The sequence below is a fragment of the Ambystoma mexicanum genome, chromosome 12 (genome assembly GCF_040938575.1).
Source record: "Ambystoma mexicanum isolate Mex_15411 chromosome 12, UKY_AmexF1_1, whole genome shotgun sequence".
NCBI classification, from domain to species: Eukaryota; Metazoa; Chordata; class Amphibia; order Caudata; family Ambystomatidae; genus Ambystoma; species Ambystoma mexicanum.
In genome coordinates this window covers 995984885-996009435 of record NC_090936.1, presented here as the reverse complement: position 1 = coordinate 996009435, position 24551 = coordinate 995984885, and the positions used below count along the sequence as shown (strand labels likewise).

General features: G+C 45.5%; 1 protein-coding gene across 10 annotated transcripts in view; it reads right to left on the bottom strand.

The window, feature by feature from the left end:
• SBF1 (SET binding factor 1) overlaps positions 1-24551 on the bottom strand; it is a 2512102-nt gene that overhangs the window by 1668013 nt on the left and 819538 nt on the right. For all 10 annotated transcript variants that reach the window (XM_069629502.1, XM_069629505.1, XM_069629506.1 and 7 more), the window contains one exon: positions 5725-5929. In XM_069629502.1, the coding sequence (XP_069485603.1) occupies positions 5725-5929 (205 nt within the window). The remainder of the gene's footprint in view (positions 1-5724; positions 5930-24551) is intronic.

Sequence of the window (24551 nt, the reverse complement as noted above, 5' to 3'; positions counted from 1 at the left end):
CACCTCTCTTGTTGAGGTAATGCATGGCCACAGTGTTGTCCGTCATTATCAGGACATTCTTTCCCCGTACAGATGGCAGGAAAGCCTTCAGTGCCAGCCCGATTGCTCTCAGCTCCAAAAATTGATGTGTAGTTTGGACTCCGATGGAGACCAATGCCCTATGATGGTGAGATCGTTGGCATGAGCCCCCCCAACCCGTGAGGGAAGTGTCCGTCACTACAGTTACCTCTAACCACGGTTGCAAAAAAGGCTCCCCCTTCATGAGATTTTCCTCGCTGGCCCACCACAGAAGATCCTGTGAGACCTTGACGGGAACATGGAGGAGATCCAAAATCTTGCCTGAGAACTGGGACCATTGAGTCCGGAGAGCCTACTGAAGGGATTGCGTTCTCAGCCAGGCTTCTGGCATCAGAAAAATGCAGGATGCCATGAAGCCGAGCAACCTTAAGAATTCGAAAGCCTGAAGAGTCTGGGCTTGTTGAAACTTGAAGACCATCTGTAGAATGTGTAGAGCCCTCACCTTGGGTGGTGAGCACATCCGCCGGCACGCGTCCAACACAGCCCCAATGTACTGGAGCTGTTGGGAAGGTGTCATATGCGACTTCCTGAAATTGAGATAGAAGCCCAGTCTGTGAAGGGAGTGGCAGGTGACGCTGAGATGATCCAAGGCTTGTTCGGGAGAACGCGCCCTGATCAGCCAATCATCCAGGTAGGGGTAGACGTGAATCCCCACTCTCCGGAGATACACTACCACCATGAGCTTGGTGTAGACCTTCGAGGCAGAGGTCAACCCGAATGGCAGGACCCGAAACTGATAGTGCAAACCTCCAACTGCAAACCTCTGATATTTTCTGTGCTTGAGATGGATTGGCACATGAGAATAAGCACCCTGCAATGACCCCAACAAATCCTGAAGTTGGAGGGCCTGAAGGATCTGAGAAAGAGTGACCATCTTGAACTTGTCCTTCCTGTGGAACTTGTTCAAGTATCTCGAGTCCAAGATGGGTCTCAGTCCTCCGTCCTACTTGGGAATCAAAAAATACAGCGAATACCAACCCGTGTTCCTCTCCGCCACAGGCACTGGTTGTATAGCACCTTTCTCTAGCAGGTTCAAAATCTTCTGCACAAGGAGTGGTTCCAGAACCCTCAAAGAGTGCTTCCCCGTTGGATTGCTGTGAAGCCATTTGAGAAAAGGAAGGCAGTAGCCGTGGGCTATTGTTTCCAGAGCCCACACATCTGAAGTAATGGCTCACCACTCTTCTAGATGCTGAGACAGCCTGCGCCCCACCTGTGAACAATGAGACAAGGCCTCAGAGCAGTTTTGAAGCGGCTGTAGCAGCACCTGATGGCAAAGAGGCTGTTGCTTGAGCGACCTTGGCACCTCGACCTCATCCACCACGAGGAATCTTACGTTGGCACCTCTGACTGGCCATCCCTCTCGCCTTTCCAAATGAGTAGTAGCGAAAGGAACCCCTGAATTGCTGTACCGTAGGACAAAAAGGCAGAGGTTGTCGAACAGCTGCACCCCAAAGATTTGGCAGCAGGTTTGGAGGTCTGCAACTTCAAGGATCTCGTCAGCCTTGCTGCCAAACAGATGCGACCCATCAGAGGGCATGTTGAGAAGAAAAGCCTGCACATCCGGTGCAAACCCCGACTTTCACAACCACGCAAATCCGTACATCACGGTGCTCGTGGCCATGGCCCTGCTGACACTATCCGCATTGTCCAACTCAGGCTGAAGGGATTCACACATGGCATCCTTGCCATCCTTCACAATAGCTAGAAAGCCATCCCTTTCCTCCCCTTTGGGAATATGCTGAGCCGCTAAAGAGATGCAATTCTACAGTGTGCGAAAACTGCTATGGCACAGGTGGAGTTTCTGACTTCAATGCCATACTCCAAGCAGAATATACCTTGCGTATCCATCCATCCATCCATCCATCCATCCATCCATCCATCCATCCATCCACTTATCGTCCCCCATCAGGAGGAATGGTAGGGTACGCTGCCTGCTTCGAGGTGGATGTAGCCACCTGAACCACCAAACTCTCTGGATGGGGTGTGTGGACCGGTGGCTGGGGTCACTACAGGATGGGTGGTATTTCTTTGCCAATGACTTGTTCACCGCCGGAATACTCTCTGTGGTGTTCCAAGTAGCTGCTACCCTCTTTTGCAATGCCATATGAAATGGCAACAGTGGGTTAGTGGACGGACCCTGATCCAGAATATCTGTAAAATCATCTTGATCAAACTGTACCGGAGGCCTGGACCAGCCCAGGTACTCCACAACTCTCAACATCAATCTTCAATAAGAAGAGTCGGCATGATCCCCGGATCCAGCCTACCAAATTCCATCTCAGGGGACGTGTCAAGGCCACTGGCATCATGCAAGGACTGACAGATCCTCCATCCGACTCTCCGCAGAAATGAGACACTCCGGAACACCAGGAGTCCCATATGGAATACCAAAAGGCCCAACATCCACCTCGGACCTCTCTCAGTCCTCAGAAATGTCCTGGAGAGACTTATTCGGCCCAGATGGCATCGATGGCTCTGACGACGTCGACAATGGCACGGACAGCTTCATGGGCCGGATCGGGGGCAAGGACCCGACAGGCGCACCCGACGGACATGGCGCAGATGGCGTCCACACCTTCAAGGGCTTTGAGGATTTCACAGGTTTCAACGGTTTTGCTGGAGACGAAGACCGCAACCTGGCACGTCTCTGGTAAACACCCGATGCCTTGTCCAAACGGGGCCTTGAAGGCTACCAGTGTTTATCACGCCATCCAACCGGGGCCAAAGGCGCACAAGCATCCGGCCGAGACTGTTCCCTGCCGGCTTCGTCAGAAGGCGCAGACAGAACTGTGCCTTGGATTTGAAATATCTTCAGCATTTGCACCCGGATCCCACTCCTCCGGGGTCGAGGATTTAGTGGGGCAGGTCACCTTCTTCGAGGAAGCGTCGTCCTAAGAGGACAAGGAAGGCGAACAGTGACGTTGCTTCCTGGACCGCCTCGACGAAGAAGAGTGGCACAAACCACTGTGGGATAGGGAGCGCTCGGACAAATTCCGACGAGGAGGGTCCCCCCTCGACTCGTCGGTCAAAACACCAGCCGACTTGGATTTACGGGCCTGGGACACCCTTCCTACCTTCAATTTCCCCTTACGTTCCCGCAAGGCCTTGGCAGTCAACGACTGGCACTTTGAGCAGTCATCCTTTGTGTGGTCCTCACCCAGGCACCACACACAAATTCTTTGCGGATCCATAATTGACATCTTGGAGCCACAGAACCAACATTTCTTGAAGCCAGACCGCAGGGTCGTCGGGGTAGAAGAAGACATGATATAGTAACGTGACAGTAACCACGAGGCGCGCCTAGTTTTATGAAGCAAACACGTTTGTGGAAAAATGGAACTGAGGCTACGGGCGCTGTGCGTGCTACTTATAACATCCGATGACGTCACCCTCGACGGAGGCCTTCAAGGGACATCGACCCGACGCCATCGACGCAGGGCGCCCTCTGACAAAAAATGTTTCCGAAGCAGCACAGCTCTGGGCATTACATGTCATAAATGAGGAATACGTTGGAGGACACAATCCATTTGAAACTTCATGCTACAGGAAGGGCAACATTTCAATGGCACTCTCTCCATGGTAAAGTGTAAAAAGAGCCATCAAATGAATAAAGCAAAAGGAGGGAAAGGAAAGAAAGGGCATTCTCCAAAGAGAAGTGTGGAGAAAACGGGTCCCCACTCTCCCTACTGTAAGGCCGAATCCTGAAGGCAAATGCCAACAACAGCTGTCGAGTTGTGGATTTAGCAAAGGCTTGCAGGACAGCAAACTAGAGTAGTCTATGGATGCGTCGAAGCAGCATGAAACCGCAATAATTCTCATTAACACGAGCTCTGCATAAAAGTGACCGACCAGAATGGCAGAAAACAACAATCTGCGGGCACTCGACACGTAAGGGATCCTGGGTACAGTACACGTCATGATAGGGATAGTGTTAAACACGCCCAGGTTGACGTCCCTTTTGATATTCTAAAAAAAAAAAAAAAAGATACTTTGAGATGACCGCTAGATGTCAGACTATATGCAAAGAATGTGATTCTAAGCAGATTCCCAAGCATCAGAAATCTGTTTTATAAGTGTTTTGTGTGACAATACTTGGCTAGTATGTTTATGTGCTTAGTGTATAACAAAAGGCCTAATACTTGTATTTGTCTACTGTCTAACTGGAATTACTGGTGTTACTCTGTGCGAACTCATTGTAGACCTAGACCACTCTCATACCCTCCCTGAGACTAAGCCTGCTAACTCGCCTGGATTGGTTTTTGATAACCTCTCATTGTCTTCCATGTTCACCTTAATAGGGTGGCATCTCAAAATCCTCCCTTCAGGGCTGATTTTGGAAATCCATTTTAGCACCTACTTAGATGTTTTATTATGTTAATAAAGCAGAGTTCAGACATGGTAAAGATGCATAGAGTGCGAGGGATATTGGAAGGTATTAGCAAGCATCCAGATCATGAGAGCAGTGGTGGGAAGCCTGAAAGACACCCAGGGTAAAAATAAAAAATAAAAAGATGCTTTGAAGTTTACAAAGAGCCTTAAGCTTGAAATACGTGTTGCAAAACTACAAAAGTATGCGAACTTGAGAAGGACTGAATGGTTAAAAAGGGTGGAAAGGCATTGAGAAAAACTAAAGAGTCTTGCAATGGTGAAAAAGGAGAAAACAAGTAATAAAGCAGACTACACTGTTTAATACAGAAACAGCAAGGATACACGTGTATATATGCAAAAACGGTTGGCTTACAAAATAACAAAAAATGACAAAGTAACCTGTGATTTTAGTACCACTCTGCCTTACATGTACTCATCTTAACTCTGGTGTGGACACTGCCTTTATTCATACTATTAATGTATTACCCCGCGTCTTGTCCATCCCACATCCCTCTTAAGTGCTTGGCATGGATTGCTAGACTCCTACTGCCACTAGGTGAGATAAGTAGAGCTTAAGGTAACCAGTCTACTGCCTAGATAAGCTGTTCCATTTTGCCCAACACTAGTGCTATGGGAAAGGTGCATGACATCCGTGAACATGGTTTTGGGGGCTGATGAATTGCTCCCATTGCTTGGCTTTTATGGAGGATGATTTCAGCTCTCCCTGCATCTGCAGGCATCCTTACCTTTTTGTGCAGAAACATTTATTTTTACAAAGTCGGGCAAACTGTAAGGCCCAACCGTTTCAAATGTACGAAAATTGTTCACACAAAAGGGAATAGCTACAAACAAATACAAATTAAATCAAGTGAAAGAAGTTACGAAATAAGATGTACGATGTGTCAACAAATCACACTGCAATCGTATGGTGGTGATGTAGTCCTGGTCTCTTGAAATTCTGGACTTTTAGTCTTTAAATTATTATGGGACATGCAGGACCACAGTTCCATAATGAGAAGATGAAAACTGGACAATCTCCTGAATGAAATATGGTGTGAGCTGAGGCCATGAAAAACAGGATGGAAGGGTTAGGATTGCTCAGCAGCACTTTTCTTAGACAGCAGTAAATTAAAGCTAATTAAAGCTAGCAGACTTGATGAGACAGACCCACATGTTTAACCTACTTGTCTGTTTTCGCCCAAAGGGGAGCCGGACTCCAGTGCTGAACATATTCTATGTATTTGATAGGGCTGAAGATAAAGAACCTAAGATACATACCAATTGGTGGTCCAGAGGGCACCATGCACTTCTTTTCTGCCCTTACAGCAGGGGGTGCGTTCTGCAGTTTGGCAGTGGCCTGGTCGATGATCCACTGCACTGTGCCTTCATCCAAACGGGGAAAGGGTCTCTGGTGTACACGCAAGTGACAACCTTCTGTGGGCTTTTGCACCTTGTGCATGCTCACAGCTGGGTATGGATTTTCCTGCAGAAAGAACAGGAAAAGTGAGGCAGCACAACTAACATGCATAGTGCAGAAATGCAAATACAAATTAAAATCCAAGCTGGGTAAACCAACATCAATAATAAAGGCAAACTACAGCCTACTCAAAAACGAAGTGCGAAATTTTTTAATCAGGCATTCAAAGCGGCATTGAATGCTTCAAATCGCTACCTGCAAATTAAATGAACATCTCAAAAAGGAGGGAAAAAAGATTGAAAATAAAAACAGAAAAGGCAAAATGCCCATGGTTCTTAAACATGTTCCATCACCATAACAGATTTTGTTATGTTTTTTCAAACAGTTTCTTTCGACATGCTGTCCTAAAACGTAGTACAACAAATACAATATCTATATACAAAATTCCAAATCAATGCATAAAATCAAGAATTAATCAATTATTCACTGATAGAACAGATACACGTCTTTTAAAATACAATCTAAGCTCTCAGGCACGACTACAGTTCATCGATGGCTAACTGTGACCTTAAACACATTGGGCCCCTCAGGTAATTCAGTGAGAATGATAACAATACGACTAACATAGGATTACAATTGTATTTGCTCACAAAACATCTTGCAAAGATGGGTTATACTATTATTTCAATTTTATGTTGGAACTAGGTTCAAAATGTACAACAGATACCTAAAGTTTGTTAGGTTAACACCTCCAAAATGGAAATATAAAACGGTAACCGCAGAATCTAATCTCTCCTAAAACCAATCACACCAGACATCCTGTGGTGGTCCTGCAACACATTTCCTCCTGACTGTCCATGCCATCAGCAGAAATCTATATCCAGCAAATATAACAATTTTCTTGTGTAGATTTAGAGAGGCTTAAGGCATCAGTGAATCGTCGCATAAGGTGTTCTCTCAAGATAGGTTTCAAGAGTTTCAGTCTGAGCCATCAATATCCAGAACAGAAGAACAAAACATTTTCAATTGTTTCACTGATCATAGGGCATACAGGGCAGCTACTGGAAGCACAACTAGTCCAAGAGTGTACCAAACTAGTTGGTAGACGAATGCCCAATCAGAATATAATATGTAGTGCATGTGCAAATGGAGGGCTGATCCCATCATGGTAATACTGGAAACAGAGTTCTTGTTTACAGGCCCAATATACAGAAGTTGGAATAGAATTGTTACAGTGAACTAGCGCCCTTTCCTTCAACTTACTGTTCTGCTTATTTTTTAGCATACGTTTCTCATTGCCTGTAACACCCTGCATATTAGTCTACAGGTGCTGAAACACCAGTGACGCTAGCATTCTTTAACATGCCTGCACCATGGTAAATCTTGACCACCGTCCTACATCAAAAGGTCCTGCAAGGATTCCCAAGATTTCCGCAAAAACGGGATGGCCACACTCTTACCCAGTAAAATACTGTGGTTTGAACAGTATTGCATCAGAAATAAAACATTTTAATGATTTCCTTGCGCTGAATGGCTGGGGATACTAATGGTCAAATGAAGTTTCTTCAAAAACTTATTTTCAATGATCATAATTTTGGTATTGTTGGCATAACCCCACATTTCAGAACTATACATGGCTGCAGCCATAGCCTGCATATCATATATATTGAGTGCAGGCGATACAACCCAGTGCCCATGGGCTTTTGAACATTTCAGGATTACATTACTGGTCCTTTTCCAGTGTTAAGCATGATTTTTTTTAAGCTGGTCGGACCATTTGCTATTGCTTACAAAGCGGGTACCAGGCTAAATCACATCTTGACACATGCTCCAAGCATTATCCACCCAATGAAAGATGTAATATTGGTTGTTTCCGTTAAGACGGGTGGTAAACCAAAGCCTTGCTTTTACCCAAATTATTTGCTAGGCCATTGTATTTACACCCTTCACTAAATGCAGCAAGTTATTTCTTGAGGCCAGTGGGGGTTAGGGATAAAGATTGTGTCATCTGCAAACAGAACCGGGATTCTAGGGGTGCCTAATTTGGGTGCATCGAACTGAATAGACGTGGCAGTTTCAATAATACTATTGATGAATATGCAAAACAGCATAGGTGCTAAAACACACCCTTCTCTAATGCTGGTTTAAATATTTATTGGTGCAGTTAAGTTCCCAAAGCGGGTCCAACGCACAGACGCTTATTATTGTTATAAAGAATCTGGATCACTGAGCAGACAGCTTGGAATCCCTGCTTCGTTCTCAGCTTTCATCATGGGATCTGCATCAAAGGACATTTTTAAATCTATTAAAGTCACATGCAGGTTGGCCTGCCTTAATATTGTTAACCATACATCTGCAATACGTTTCAGGAAATGGCATTAGGCAGTGCAAATACTAAGTAAAACATGACAAAAGCAGTTTGTACAGATTTATAAACTCAGCTTTGTACAGAGTACTTCAACAGTGACTACTGAACATAGTTAAAGACATTAAACATGAAAGAATGTCTACATATACATTAGGTAAAGGGACTAGCATTTTATTAGTTGGTTTATATTGAGATGGATTTTCAGAATCATCCCTGTGGACAGATTTTTCAGAGACCAGCCTTATCTGGTGAACAGGAAAGAACACTAATGTCTAGCCTAACTATCAAGGTATTGTGACTCTCTTAATTCGAAGGCTTTGAATTAGGAAGAGTGTGGGTGTGGGGAAAGGTTAAGTTAAGCACACGGAGCACTCTTAACAATGCAAGTAAAACAGAATGTATAAACATACAATTATATTTATTAGGCCTTGAACAAACCTATCAACCAAAAATCACAGGTGGTATTAATCACTGAATATATAGTATCAACATGTGTACATTCACGACGGGGTGATATGGCCACAGAGCACCAAAAGGTTACTTATAACACAGTTCAATCAGACCTACAGAACACTGTAATATAGTAAAGCAAGTGAAGAAAGACAGGTAAGTAATACATCAGTTTGGGAACTAAGGTCTTACACTTTAAAAGTCCTCCCTGTTCTAGAAGCGATGAGGCCATATGCCCTAAAAGTCACAAACCCCAATTTAAACCTTTACAGGATTCTAGCAGTCTTTGGTAGGCTGAACAAGTTTTGACGAAGCAGACTGGCCGATGCAGTGTTAAGTAGTAAAGAACAAACGGGGAAAAGTTATTTGGAGGTCCAATCCCACCATCTTAGGGGAAGCCCAGGGGGAGATCCTTGGCCAGAACTGCACCAATCACGCCCAAGCAAGGGAGAAGCAGGGTAAGGACGACGTGCCTATTAAATCCAATTGCGGTAAGGGGGGTAGAACAGGTATGTTAACTCACTCCTATAATCAGAGGTGCACTTGCTTCATGTCTTGGTTCCATCGGAAGGGGTCCAGGGACACTGGTGGAATCATCACTTTTGGCTTCTGGATTTAAGTCCATCTAGTCAGCGGTTCCGTGCACAGCTGGACGACACTGGCACAATAAAGAAAGGACAAGCAAGTTGCTGACGACCTTAGAGGACGCCCTGGACACTATGATATGATAGGTTATTTATAACGCACTAAATCCCCAGAAGTTTCAAAGCACGGACACGGGGATCAAACCTGTATGCTCCGTGTCGGCTTGCTTCCAAGGTGAGCGCGTTGCCGCTGGGCTATCCTCCCGAGCAAGCGAGAGACCATGAAGACTGCTGTAATTAAACTGGGGGAAAATACTCTGATGGCGGGAAGAAAGAAGACGCAATGGTAGGACTCTTGTTTCATTAGTCAAGGGTATGCATACTCTAAAAAGGCACTATATGCCGGGTTAGGGAGATTTTTCTTTTTGTAAATCTTATCCTCCCTCTCATGAGCCTACAGCACTACTGCTGGACTAATTTGGATTTTTTATTCCCCATGGACTTATCTCACTCAACCCCTTCACATTTGTTCTGGGGGCATGGGACCCTTTCCCCAAGGTTCCAGTGTGGGGAGACCTCTCCCCTTTGTTTTGACTTCCATGCTTTCCTATGGCAGCATCCCCACCTAATGTGGAGTGCTGCCAGGGAATCCTAGGTTCCCTTCTGCAATGTTGTTTTGTGTTCACTGGTTAGTCTTTGAACCTACCAGTACTGTTTGCAGCACAAGACACCTTGCACTGAGAGCAGCACTGGGATAGCATGTCGTTTGCTGGCCGTCCTACTTTTCCAGGAGCGGAAGGGCTCCTTTTCTTCATGCATATTGGAAGGTGTTCCTTTGTGTGTGTGATTGCAGGGAGTAAGGAGTGGGCTGTCTGCCCCCAAAAGAAAAAGTCAGTTACTTATATAACGCCTGTTCTCCAGCATGGGTATCTTTCATAGAGTTACATGCTGTTTGAATATTCCACTTCCACGCGCTGGGAATCCTCAGTAACAGTAAAGCAGTTTTCATCTAAAAACTGCAGTCACTTTAGTGTTTCGGATCATCTTCCCCGTTAACTCCACCCCTGCTATCCATCTTCAGATTAGCACAGAGACAGCAAAAGTGCCAAATGCTGGAGAAGATGATTACAGGTACTTATTCCTTCACCAACATTGGCTCTTTCATAGATTCACATGCTGTTTGAATAGATGACAAAGCAGTATACAAATACATATACAATGCAAAATGGGTGGTGGTAATAGTCTTACCTTTAAGAAAAGCTCACCTTATGCAAACAGATGGCTAACTACTGTTTGTCAGACCCTGGACTCCTCTTTGGAATCTCTGTAGACCCAGTAGAACGGAGTGGAAATGTGGACAGACCTCCATTTAGCGCCCTGCAGGTATCCATCAGCGGGACACAAGCCAACAAGGACATTTTGGAAGAATTGGCCCTTGTGGAGTCCACCCTAGGCTGGCCAGGAAAGAGCCCGTTAGCGATGCAGTGACATTAGGAGATGCAAGCTGATAGCCAGCGGGACCTGGAGGAATTAGACAGCCCTTTGCACACAGCCGTAGGGCCAAAAACTACAAACAATTGAGATGACTTGCGGAACTGCTTGTTACGGGCAACATAATATTTTAAAGGCCATATGACTTCTGAGGAACACAGTGAGCATTCCAGTGGAGTAGAATGAGAGTCGAAGAAGAAGATGGAATGATGAATGCACCTTGGGTATGAAAGTACGATTCGTCTGTAACATGTGGATATCCTCGTCATCTGAAAACACTCCTTCCAGACATATTCTAAAATGTGCTAGGGAGGTACTTTGAAGGAACAGCAGGGGGGCCCATAAGGTGCTGTAATAATGGTTGTTTTTGCCATGTTAGAGAGCTCAGAGTAGTGGTCCGGGACTATGGATGAGCAACAGAAGGTGTGTAAACAGTAGAGTATCTTGCTGCCCACAAAATGGTTGCTGCTGTCGACTAATTTTGTCTAAACATGGTTATCGTCACCGTGGATAAGGTCTTGATTGTCAACAGATCCGCGGACGAGGTAGTAAACTGAGTAGTTTCATGCATCGAACTTAGAATGTGCTTTCGCTAAACCACCGGACCAAAAAAAAAAGTGTACCCTGATTCACAAACATTAATTGCGCTGGAGTAAGGAGATATGGTTTCAGAGAAAGAGACAAAGAATGCAAGAACGGAGAGGAATGGATACAGAGAGGCCGAGAATTCCAAAGTTTGGGGGCGAGACAAGAGAAGGAGTGAAAAAGAGAAGGAGCACAGGGCGGGTTAGGAGTAACCAGTGGGAAAAGAGACTGAGGAGTAAAAGCGAACAGGGGTATAGAAGGAGACCAAAAGAGCAAAAATAGGGAGGATCTAGGCCATGCATACATTTAAAGACAATACACAAGAAATGGAATAATAGATGAGATTCAAAAGATAGCCAGGAAATGGTGTGTAGTGTGCCTGTAATGGAGGACAGAGGGAATTTGAATAAGATTACGGATGGCTGAATTAAAGCTAAAATGCAAGGAAGCAAGATAGTAGGCAGGAAGACCAATAAGTAGAGGGGAGCAATAGTTCAGTCTAGAAAGAAACATGGAAGAAATCTGAAGTTTTGTGGCACAAAAAGATGAGAATGAATTTTATGTATATTAAAAAGCTTAAAACGAAGTGGGGGGGGGGGGGTGGGAAGGAAGTACGGCAAACAGCCAATGAAACATACTCGGGTAACAAACTGTCGCACGACTAAAAGACTCTTGGTATATTGTTTTGATTTGCATCTCGTGCCCGACTTGCCCCCCTGAGGGATGTGCAACCGTGTTTAAGCAATGTTTGCATTTTTCTGTTATTTGTAAAACCAATAAAAATAAAATTAAAAAAAAAAAAAAGCTTAAATTGACAGGATCGGGACGTGGCAAAAATTGTATTGGGTAATAATATCCCCATAAATAATGAAGCCATACATATAGTCGCAGGGAAACTGCATAGGCGACATTTATGGGGATAATTTATGGGGTAAATGGGAGCAGTGGTGTTTCCGGCTCTCTTTAAAAAAATATAGGGATTGCAGGGGTGTCCCCCACATGTTCTATGTGGTAATATTGGTGCAAATAAAAACCAGTGCCATTCTTGTATGGCGACTGTTAGGGAGAATTCTCTCTTTAGGCTGAATTTCCTAACCTAGTGAGTCCCCCAGCAGCTTTGCTGGATTTCTGGAGTTTGTTTTTTTTCTCCTGCCAAGAGTGAGACTCTTTTCACCCTCACTCTTGGGCATGATTTGAGTGTGTTTCTTTGAATCTAGAAGTGTTTAATGGGCTTTGGGGTCCTTTACTCCATAGGGTCTCATGTGTTTTTACTATGTGTGTTACACAGCACCCTGCGTGCAGTAACACAGGGGTGTCATAGTGACACCCCACCATAGACTCCATACCCTGGGACTGACTACTGTCTCCCAGGGCATTTAAAGTCACCATTGGCTTTACTAGTCCCAAATTATTAAAAGAAACCAGTACAAACCATCATATTGTGGACGTACTGGTCGGGGCAATTCGATTGCCCCAGAGTCTGTTAGTCGAGGGGGCACGTCTCCGTCCCCCCTGATCGAGTTTTGGCTGGTGGCAGTGGAAACTACTTTTTATATTCAACCGCGAATATTTCCCTACGGGATTTTCCCATTGTTCGAGGCTACCAACTTTAGTTATTTAATTTTCATAGCCTCGAACATACCGCCGGTTTATTTAATATTAATTCGCCGGTTGGTATTTTTTGCCAGGACTCGATTCTAAAATGGCGTTTGGGTTCTCTTCTGTGACTCCAACCCAAGTCGAGCCCTTTGTTGCACGTTTTGGCAGGCTTCTCCACAGAAGCCTCCAAAAGTGGTGCCACTCTGTCTGGGTACCACAGGAGGCGTGGGAGGGGGTTTAGGCACCCTGGACTGAGTTACCTTGGTAACTCAAGTCGCACTCTTGTGTGATTGGCCCAAGTGGTGAGCCGGCCGGCCGGCCGGCTCACCACTTAGCATGTTTGATTGACAGCTAGGCTGAGTGAATGGGGGTATGCTGCATAAAAGCAGGGCTTTGGGGACTGGAACTTCAGAAGTCGCCACAGGACCTGAGAATCCGACGAGGGAGAAGTTGAGCCGACCTACCACGACGACACCACCGGTGGAGCCCTGCGGAACCGACTCACCACTTCCCGACGACAGAGAAGATCTCCCGGCTGGAGAGGCTTCTTCCCCTGACTGGTGAGCACAACCAGTTTACCTTCTTCTCTTTGCACCCCAGAACGGTTTGTGGTCGAATTGCCCGTGCCAAGCATCCCGGCAGCCGGATAGCCACTTACCAGTGGACCGCGAATCAACGGACCGCTCCTTTTACCTGAGAAACTCCGCGGATGGTTTCTTCCCTGGTAGTGCAACGGACTCCTGTCTTCCTCCCCGACGAGATCCTCTCTTCCCCCGGACGAAGCACCGACTTGCATCTGCTGCCAGGAACAACTGCCCCCGCTGGAGTATTCTCACCACTTTAAGGTACCGTGTCCACCAGGCCTCCCTTTCTAAAGATTGCTACAAGCTAATAACCCCTTAACCTTCTGGACTGGGCTGGCCGCCTTGACCCTCTAACTGGTCCCTTTCTTTGGCCAACTCCTTTTGAACCGTTACAAGACTTTTGTGCACTGCAACCGTGTGACCTTGGACACATTTCGTTTTCATCCTCTTAAAGCGGGTCCGGCCTACTGACTGTGAATTCACTGTGTTATTTTGTCTTCCTCTCTTGTTGTGTTCGTGAAAAAGTGTTGGGATCTGTTTCAATATATTCTCTGCTTTTCTCTCCCTTTTTAAAACGAATTATTAGGGTGCCATCTACGTTAAGCACTCACCGCTGTCTGAAAATAAGTGGGGCTTTACTTAAGACTTGTCTAATATTCTTTTAAGGGAGTGTATATCTTTTAGTGACCGTGTTTTTGAATTGCTTACTATTAATGCCTGTGTGTTTTTCTAGATGTGGTTTTAAATAAATAATTATATCTCTTTTACACCAGCCACAGCTACCAAGTGAATCTGTGTGGTACAGACTGCTACCAAGTGGTTTTACTGCCAAACACCTGTAGTCCTAAATCTTTTGCAGTGGTCCCAGCGACATTTTTGCGGGGATATCACATGGAACCACAAAAATGTGACAAGCAAAAGAAAGGTCAGAGTCAAAGATAACTACTAAGAGTTGCAAGCCGAAGTAGAAAAAGAGAAGGAGGAAAAACGATAGTGAAAGGAGAATGAGGGAGTGATATAACAGAAGATGGAAAAAAAAAGAATTTCTGTTTTAGATGGATTAAGGTGCAGAAACCGAGGATTGGACAGACAAGCAGAGACATTACTATGAATGTCCTCAGTGAAAGAAAGACATCCGAGTGTCGTCAGCATAAAAGTGATCAGGAAGTCCGAAAGGTTTCTGATGTGAGCAAGAGGGGCAGTATATATATATGTATAGGTATATGGGGAGAGAGAGAGAGAGAGAGAGAGAGAGAGAGAGAGAGGGGGAGAGAGAGAGAGAGAGAGAGAGGGGGAGAGAGAGAGAGAGAGAGAGAGGGGGAGAGAGAGAGAGAGAGAGAGAGAGAGAGAGAGGGGGAGAGAGAGAGAGAGAGAGGGGGAGAGAGAGAGAGAGAGAGAGAGAGAGAGAGAGAGAGAGAGAGAGAGAGAGAGAGAGAGAGAGAGAGAGAGAGAGAGAGAGAGAGAGAGAGAGAGGGCCTGAGAACAGAGCTTTGAGGAACACAATGCTGAGGAGGAGGTTAAAGGTTACCAGCCCACAAAACTTAGAAAGACTGATCAGCAAGATAGGAAGAGAACCATTTTAAAGGGGAGCCAGTAATAATAAATGAAGAGCGAAGAGAAGAGTGATCCAAAGTGTTGAATGCAGAGGAAAGATCCAGTAGATTAAGAATAGGAGATAGTTTAGAATGACAAGCAGATAAAAGGGAATCCAAAAAGGTAAGTAGAGCAGATTCCATCGAGTTCAGAGAACGAAAACCGGATTGAAAGGGGTAAAGAAGAGTTATGATCAAGAAAAAGTGAAAGCTGAGAGTAGACGGCACATTCCAGGAGTTTGAGATAAGGTAGAAGAGAAATTGACTGATAGTTAAATGGAAAAGTCAAGAGCAGGCTTCTTCAGTATCAGAACAATAACTGTGTGCTTAAAGAGTGAAGGAAAAGTAGTGAATAAAATATTGAAAAGAGTACTGAGAAGGAGAAAAAGGTTAGACTTTAGGGATAAGTGAAGAAGGAATAGGATCAGAAGATGAAGCATAGTTATGACCTCTAGAAATAAGTTTAGCAACATCTGTGACCGTGAGAGGAGACAAAGAAGAAAAAGATGAAGGAAGGGGTGACCTAGAAAATAAGGGGAATAAGGCGAAGGAGAAGAGGGATGGAGAGAGAAGCATAGAAGAACCTTCTCTGTAAAACAATGTAGAGAAATCAGAGTGAGAGAACAATTAAGTGAATGGTAAGGGGATGGAGACTAAAGAAGTTAATTTAATATTAGAAAGATGAGCATGATGGGATAATGACTAAGAGTAGAATAATAGAATAGAAATATAGGATGAATTTATAGACAAGAGAGCCTAAAGTCTGTGAGGAGCTGCATTTATTTCCATCGGCATTCAGTACGGAGAAGAGCAACCGAAGAAGTTGAAGGTCCGAAGTAATCCATGATTGAAGAGGCTTCAGAGAAGGTCTAAACGTGATTTCTCACGCGGCCCTTCTGCACAGTTGACAAGGTTGTGAACAAAGACTTGCTGGGTTTATGAGCATAAGACCTCTGTTGACAGGATAGTCGGTTTAAAGGGTTTCGTGGACGATGAAAGACTTGCTGCGGAAAGTGTGTCAACAAAGCAGTCGCTCCAGACTTCATTGATCCGGGCTGCTTACTTGAGGACTTGTGTTTGCAGACTGCCTTGTCTGGGGCAGTCTGAGCGTGGGTGTCATGCCCCTTCACCCTTTTCCCACTAGAAGCCTCCTCTTGGGACCTTAACCTGTGGCAGAGTGAAGCATGGCTCTGTACAGAAAACAAATCTAAGGCCACAGTCCCCTCTTCCAGCAAAGCCACTGACCTTCTGTGGGTCCTTCAGGGTTTTGTTTGAAAAGGAGTGGCAGATGGAACACACATTAACATTGTGTTCTGGATACATGCAATAAAAGGAATTTAGCATGCTTGTCCGTCAACATCGATGTTCTTCAAATGGCAGGTGGAAAATGCCTTGAAAAGGCTTTTCCTAGCATTAGCAACAGCTATAGAGGGATAAGGAGGCACCCTTCACATTCCTCCACCCTGAGGTGGCAGAGATCAGCCTAGAAGTGGATCATCAAGGAAACCAGATTCCTCAAACCACCACAATAGTAAAGTACTTCTCTTAGGTGTTCCGGAAATTTCCAAAAGGTCAGAAATAATTACAAATGTTATGAAGCATGTCAAATGAAGCAGAGAACTGTAGACGACAACACTTGAACGTGCAGTAACAAATGTGACTATAGCCTCCAGGGAAGAGCTAATGCATATTGTCTATGGGGCAAGATGACCCAAAACGACTTTAAACACTAAAGTGACTGCAGTTTTTCAAATTCAAAAGAAAACTGCTTCAATGTTAGATGATTCCCAGCCTGATGACTGGGAATAATCAAACAGCATGGTAATCTATGAAAGATCAAATGATGGAGAACCACATTCTTACAGGGCTAAGATATTGTTGGGCAGATTGTGGTAGGCTGGCGGTCCAGTATTTGGAAGCAACCTCCAAGTTCGAATGGTGCAAAGGATCCCTTATTGGAGGGTTGCCCCAGCTCACTTGCTGAATATAAGGTAATGTGGAGTCTGGCACATGAAGGGCATTCTGAACCATCTATAATAAACTTAAGTAAAAATGCCTTACTTTCCCTATTGCTAAGGGGATCACCCTGCCTATCTAAATAAACTAAGGGTGCTTGTCTGTCGCTAGGATGTCCCAAAATAAAAATGTCCTTGATCCAAACCCAACTACCTGACCCAACCACTAGGTTTACCCATGTAAATCACAGTCAAGAAACTGTCTCCCTTCTCTTGGCATTCTCATAGTTTCTGATAGTCTCTAAAAAGCAATGTCTCGCTCTTCTACTTGAGTTTAATACAATCTTTTTTGGTAAGCTCTGGCTATCTCCTCCATGAGCTTCTGTCACACCCTATTTAAGGGTATGCCGTTTACAGCTTGTTTTGAGATAGTCTCACAATCTTGTTTTCATCACTCATCACTTATGACTCATACAGTCTCTCAATTCATCTTTGGATACTCTGTATGGGACTTGATCTTCACTCATGGGGTTCTCTTGGTTATGCTTTTTCTCAAATTATCTGGCTCTCTTGAGAGTCTTAGATCATATTTCTTAGAAGTCCTGCAAGGCCTCGTTTTACCCATTCTTGGTCTCCTGTTTCATGAGAGGTTTTCCCTACTTCCCATGGTAGTTGTTTCCAATCTCTCTTAATTCTGGTCACAGGGTTATTTGCTAGTTGCTGAATGAGCCTTTCACATTGGCAATCAAAGAATATTATTCCTTATATCTCGTCTTTGACTGGGACGTGCTGTACTGTTCAAATGCTTTTGATCGGCAGCCTCCCGCTTCTCCCGTACTCCCTGCTACCTTCATCGACGTCGGGGAAGGTTGCAGGGCTCGGCACACACTCCGGTAGACTTCTCTGTTGTCAGCTTTCCCATTCTGTGCTTTCTATGGCATCTCATCCTCAGCTTCCCCTCAGGCTGCAGCCATCTACAGACCCGGACGATAGAGAGTGTCTCGCACCCTCAGCTGTATTGGTTTCGGTGTTCTGCGGGTGTCACACCCATCACAAGAGGTTTGTGGTCATGCCACCAGCAGCTCCTGGGTACTCCTTGCTCTTTGCGCAGTGGTTTCTCAATTGCCGGTCTCACCTGCCTCCCAACGTCTCACTCTGGCATTCCTTGCCAAATCGAAGGTTGCTTGCTACGCAGCTGGACTTTGCTCTGCCTCTCCAAGGCGCAATCACGTCGGGGTTCTTCCCCTGCGCCCCAATGGCTGTCCTCAGTTAAATACACGTTTTGTCTTCGAAATTCTCTTTCCTATTATCTGATGATTCAGTTTAGCATTGCCTGCAGCCAAATCTACAATCTTGTTCCCAGTAGGCTGTCCCATATATGTAGATATGATGAGCAATCTAGGGAGTTCCTCAGGGGACCGCAAGTTCTTGTCCCCGATAGGGATGTCATTCCCAGTGAGGTCTCACTTGCACAGGCTCCTAAGGAGCATCTTGTGGATTGAGCTCACCTCCCCTGCCTCAAAGGGGGTGGCTCCCCCTTGGAGAGAATGGACGAACACCCTTGATTCGTCACAATAGGTACAACATTTTATTCAGAAAATGTCCATTAAAGCCAAAATATATAACACCACAGCAAAACAAAAACAAACATGATTTCATAACCTCAAAAAACACACTACTGTTAATAGTGGCTTTAACAAATTTCACAACATCAAATAAAATCTGTATCATTAATATTCATAAAAAGACCCATGGTGACCATGCACATCCTAATATCGATTCAATACAAAAAGGCCTAAGCCATATCCTACTAAAATAAATAAAATGTGCAGATATGAAAGCAAAATTTACAATATCCTCATCCTCACCCAACCCATATGCAAATGCCTTATTTGTGCCCAACTAATCCATGTGGGCATAGAGGGGCAAGCTTATTTAACCAAATCAGCCATCTGTTCCTCTGGGACTTAAGTTTGCTCATGTGATTTTTTTTTACCTCTAGTCCAATATGTAAAACAGTAAACATCTCAACAAGGAGAGGTTTTTAATACGAAGCAGAGTTCGATGATACTCAAATTCAGTGGCCCTCTTTTTAAACAAAACCTTAAGGTGACAATTTATTAAACGTTGAACCTTTGTCAAAACCCAACCTCTTTAGCAAGGCAATCCCACTAGTATGCATGCAAAATTTGATGTGGCGCACCCACGCACCACAGGTCCAAAAACAGAACTGTCGTAGTGCACAATGCCAACAGGGCCACTGAAAATTTCAACAGTGCCTACCGAACCTGGAGGATCAGCAACCTCCACGCAACTGCTTTCGCAGCATGCAACTGGACATCCCTCTGGAACAGGTTGTTCACCCTAGAAAACATACTATGGTCGACACTGTTCAAGGGCGCACAAGCACCTAAGGCCTTGGTGGAGTCACCGACCACAACTGCGTCTTCAGGCGCATTAAGATCTTTGATACAATCAGCAAAAATTGACAAAAGCCTTGCAGATATTTCAGCGAGCACAAGGGCACCCACTCTGGTCGAGAGCCTAAATTTATCTCGAAGTTTCATGAAAACCAGTCCATAGAAATACCCACCTTTTTCCAGAACCCCACTTACGTGGCAGAAAGAAGCCTCCACACACTGAATGTAAGGGGAATGGTTATCTACTATCTGGAAAAAACAAAGCCACTAAGAAAAACAAACCAGTTCTTCGTTTCAGTGGCAACTGGTAGAGAAAAGGACCTTGTCTCTAAACCAGCTATCTCCAAGTGGATCGTAAACTGCATCACACTCTTGCCAAGAGAGATTTACCCTTCACGCCTAGAGCACTCTACCCGGGGCTCAGGGGCTACCATAGCATTTGTTGCAAATGTTGCACTTGATTCAAATTGCAAAGCAGCAACTGTACTGTACACACCTTAACACAACACTACTGCCTAGATACACACTCTAGGTCTGATTCTCAGATGGGAGAAGCAGTGCCAAGACATGTCTTTGCTACTGTTCCTTCACACATCTCAACCATCTCTGGGTACTGCTAGCTAGTCAATGCACAGCATGTGATTCTAAGCAGATTCACATGCATCGGCAGACATGCCTTACTCACCGTAATAGCATTTCTGATGTTTGTATCTGCTCAGATTCACATGCACCCACCCTTCCTCCCCTCGTGGAGTAGAAGGAACATAGACCTCTTACACCTTCTCCGTTATGTACTCGCTCACGCCGACTATAAAGCTCCCTCAAGGCAGAAAAAACACAACCATAGGGACCTCCACGCATGAGGGATTTTGGGTACAGTGTTAGTCACTCCCATGTTGACGTCCCCTTTCGATCTTCGAAAGAAAGATGCAATACTCTGCGATTTCCGCTAGATGTCAGACTATATGCACAGCATGTGAATCTAAGCAGATGCAATCATCAGAAATGCTATTACGTTGAGTAATGCATGTCGTATTGTGCGATACTACCCGTTAGATTAATTTTCCAGTGTTTTCAGAAGGCCTATAATGTTTTATACTTACTGTGTGGACTCATTGAGGGCTGCTGACCCCACACTTGCACCTGAGAATAAGCCTTGGCTGCTCACCCACGTACCTTGACTGGGTTTTTGCTAACCTCTCAGAGTTCCCTGCTCGCTATAACGAGGGTGGCCCCTGGAAATCTGTCCACTAGGCCAGATTCCAGTAATCCATACTAACACCCATGAAACACTTGTGTATAGGTGCGCTATTAATAAAATATATCATCCACCAAAGCTATTTTCAAACTATATATATATATATATATATATATATATATATATATATATATATATATATATATATATATATATATAATTGGCTTTTGCCAGGTATTGGCTTTTCAACCAATACCTGACACTCCTTGCCCACCGCATTGCCGCTCTTTGCCCAACTTTCAGTGCTATGCGGATGATACCCAGCTCATTTTCAGGCTACCCTCGGCCTCCTCCTCTTCTTCCGTCATCTCCGATTGTCTGTCTGCCATCCATGAGTGTTGTGCCGCCAATGACCTCTGCCTTAACGCCGGTAAGACTAAGATTCGGCTCATCGGCACACCCGCTCCCTCCTTCCCTGCAGCTCTCTGGCCGGCCTCTCTTGGCCCTCTTCCTGCTCCCACCCTCAAGGCAAAAAACCTCGGAGTCATCTTCGACTCCACACGTTCCTTCTCTCCTCACATCTCCGACGTCTCTAAGTCGTCACACTACCAGCTGCACCTCCTGAGAGGTATCATTCCTTTCCTCTGCTTCCCCCAGAAGCTCACTGTTTCCAGAGCCCTGGTTCTCTCTAGGCTGGATTTTATATAGCTCGGCCTACCTCTACTCTCCGCCCTCTGCAACCGATACAGAATAGGACTGTGAGACTTGTCCTTGGCCTCAAGCCCAGGGATCGCATCTCTCCAGGACTGAAATCTCTTCACTGGCTCCCAGTGGCTGCAAGGATTAAGTTCAAAACCCTCTGCATTGTCCACAAGGCTGCCTGGGGCCGGGTGTCGAAATTTCTTCGGCTCTCGCCTCCAATATCTTCCTTCTCAAGCTCTTCGCTCATGCTCATCCAACTCCCTCAGGGTCAGTCGCTTCTCCAAGCAACGAGTTGGTGGTAGATCTCCCTCTTCGGCAGGGTCCTCCCTCTGGAACAGCCTTCCTGCCTCCCTGAAACTTGAGAACCATCTCCGGTTCCGGAAGCACCTCAAAACCTTCCTCTTTGCCTCTGCTTTCGCTCTACCTCTCCCCTGTTGAATCCCTAGCTGAAACGGCACTGGTTACCTGGCCACCCCTTCTGATTCTCGGGCCCAGGCCCCTCCAGTTGCCCACCTGCACTGCCTCCCTGGCAACCCTGGCACCTGCAGACTGTTTTCTGTATCCCTACAGTCCCCCCTACCAGCACTTATGTCCACACTACCTTGCACTTGCCACCTGTTGCCTTTTTATTTATCTTTTTTTCCTACTATCCCATGTATTGCACTTTTCCATTTCCCCCTCCCCATGCACTTGCGCAATCTGAATGATACCTGGCCTAGTAGGATCATTGTTTTGTCTTCCCTTTTTCCCCCCTCCCCTGCCTCGTCGCGCCTTGAAACACTTGTGTATAGGCACATTATAAATGAGATATGGGATACATTAATCACCGTAATCGTATTTCTGATGCTTGTATCTGCTTAGATTCACATGCTGTGCATAGGCCGACATCTAGTGGAAGCTGCGGAGTATTACAGTTTGTTTTTCGAAACTCGAAAAATGGGCGTCGACACAGGCGTGCCAGTAATACTATCCCTAGTGTGACGTCCACTGTACCCAAGATCCCTCACGCGTCTAGGATCCTCAGATTGTATTTTTTCTGACATGAGGAAGCATGAGGAGTAGCGTGAGTACAGATAATCCAAGCAGATAGACAGAAAGGTAAGACTACAAGCAATCATGCGCCTTCTCTCGGAGGGGAGGAAGGGTGGGTCGCATGTGAATCTAAGCAGATACAAGCATCAGAAATACGATTACGGTGAGTAATGTATCCCTTCTGAGGCTTGTGGAATCTGCTTAGATCACATGCTGTGCATAGATTAGCGAGCAGTACCAGAAGAAGGAGGTGGGATGTGAGAAGGGTCATGAGCAAACAGGTGTCTTAGAACCGCTTGTCCCACTTGTGTATCTGTCTTGGAATGAGTGTCAATGCAGTAATGCTGAGTAAAAGTGTGAATAGAGCTCCAAGTAGCTGCTTTGCAAATGGTGTCGAGGGGAACATTTGCAATGAAAGCCAGAGTGGCCCCAATGCCTCTAGTAGAATGGGCCCTTGGCGTAAAAGGCAGAGTTTTTTCAGAAAGAGAGTAACACAGCTGTATACAGTTGATAATCCACTTCGAGATCGCGCCTTTAGAGACGCGATCCCCTTCTCTGCCTGTAGCTACGGAGACAAACAATTGATCTGTTTTCCTTAGCGGTCTGGTTTTATTTACATAGTAGAGGACCGCCCTACGCACATCAAGGGTGTGTAGTTTCACCTCAGCTGAGCTTTGCGGGTTCTGGAAGAAAGCCGGAAGCTCGATGGACTGGTTTACATGGAACTTGGATATGAATTTAGGTGAGAACCTAGGGTGTGTGCGTAAAACCAGTTTGTCCTTGTGGATAGTAAAGAAAGGATCTTGCACTGACAGAGCCTGAATTTCACTGACCCTTCTTATAGAGGTAATGGCTACTAAGAAGGCCGTTTTATAAGTCAGGTGTTTGAGACTACTTTTATGCATGGGTTCGAAAGGGGGGCCCATGAGCTTAGCTAGCACCACATTGAGGTCCCATCCTGGCGGTGGGTTCGAAATAGGAGGGTGAAGTCTCTTTACTCCTTCCATGATGGCTTTAACTACTGGTACTTTCCACCACGATCCTTTGTTATGGGATGTGGCGTAAGCCGAGAGGGCTGCCAGGTGTACTTTCAGAGAGTTAAAAACCAAACCTGCGTCCAGCAGGTGAGCATGTATGTTACAACGTTGGAAGGAGTGCAATCAACTGGGTTGATTTGTTTATTCTGGCACCAAATAACGAATCTCTTCCACTTGTCAAAGTAACAGTGCCTTGTGTTTGGTTTCCTGGATTCTTTTAGGATGTCCATACACCTCTGTGGTAAATTGAGATGGCCAAACTCTATGACCTCAGGAGCCACGCTGCCAAATTCATTGAGTTGGGTTCCTGGTGCACTGTTTGACCTTGTTGCTGGGACAGTAGGTTGTACCAGGCTGGGAGTTTGATGGGCTTGCACACCGCCATCCTGTGTAGGTGTGGAAACCATGGTTGTCTCGCCCACATGGGAGCAACTAGGATGAGCGTCATCGATTCCTTGTTCATCTTGTACACCACCTTCCTGATTAGAGGAGTTGGTGGAAAAGCGTACGCAAACATCCCTGACCAGTTCATCCACAGGGCGTTCCCTTGGGAGTCTGGCTGGGGGAACCTGGATGCAAATCCTGGGCATTGTCTGTTTTCGCTTGTGGCGAATAGGTCTATAGTGGGGAAACCCCACCGAGAGAAGAGATCTTCTACGATATCTCTGTGAAGGACCCATTCGTGTTCTTCTGGGAGGGAGTCTCTGCTTAGGGCATCCGCTAGGGAATTGAGCTCCCCTGGAACATGGTGTGATGACAGGAAGATGTTCCGTCTGAGTGCCCATATTCAGATTTTCTGGGCAAGCTTGGACAGATTTGGCGAACGAGTCCATCCTTGTTTGTTCAGATAGAACATGGCTGTCGTGCTGTCCGTCCGGATCTGCACCGACAGGTTTAGCAGATGGGGCTCGAACGCCCGAAGCGCTCGGAATACTGCCAGAAGCTCTAGCAGATTGATGTGGTTCTTGGCTACTGAGTGAGACCAGAGACCCTGAGCTGTGTGGTGGAGATGGTGAGCTCCCCACCCAGTCAGGCATGCATCTGTAGTCACCACTGCCTGTACTTCTGGATCGTAAAAGGGTTTTCCCCTT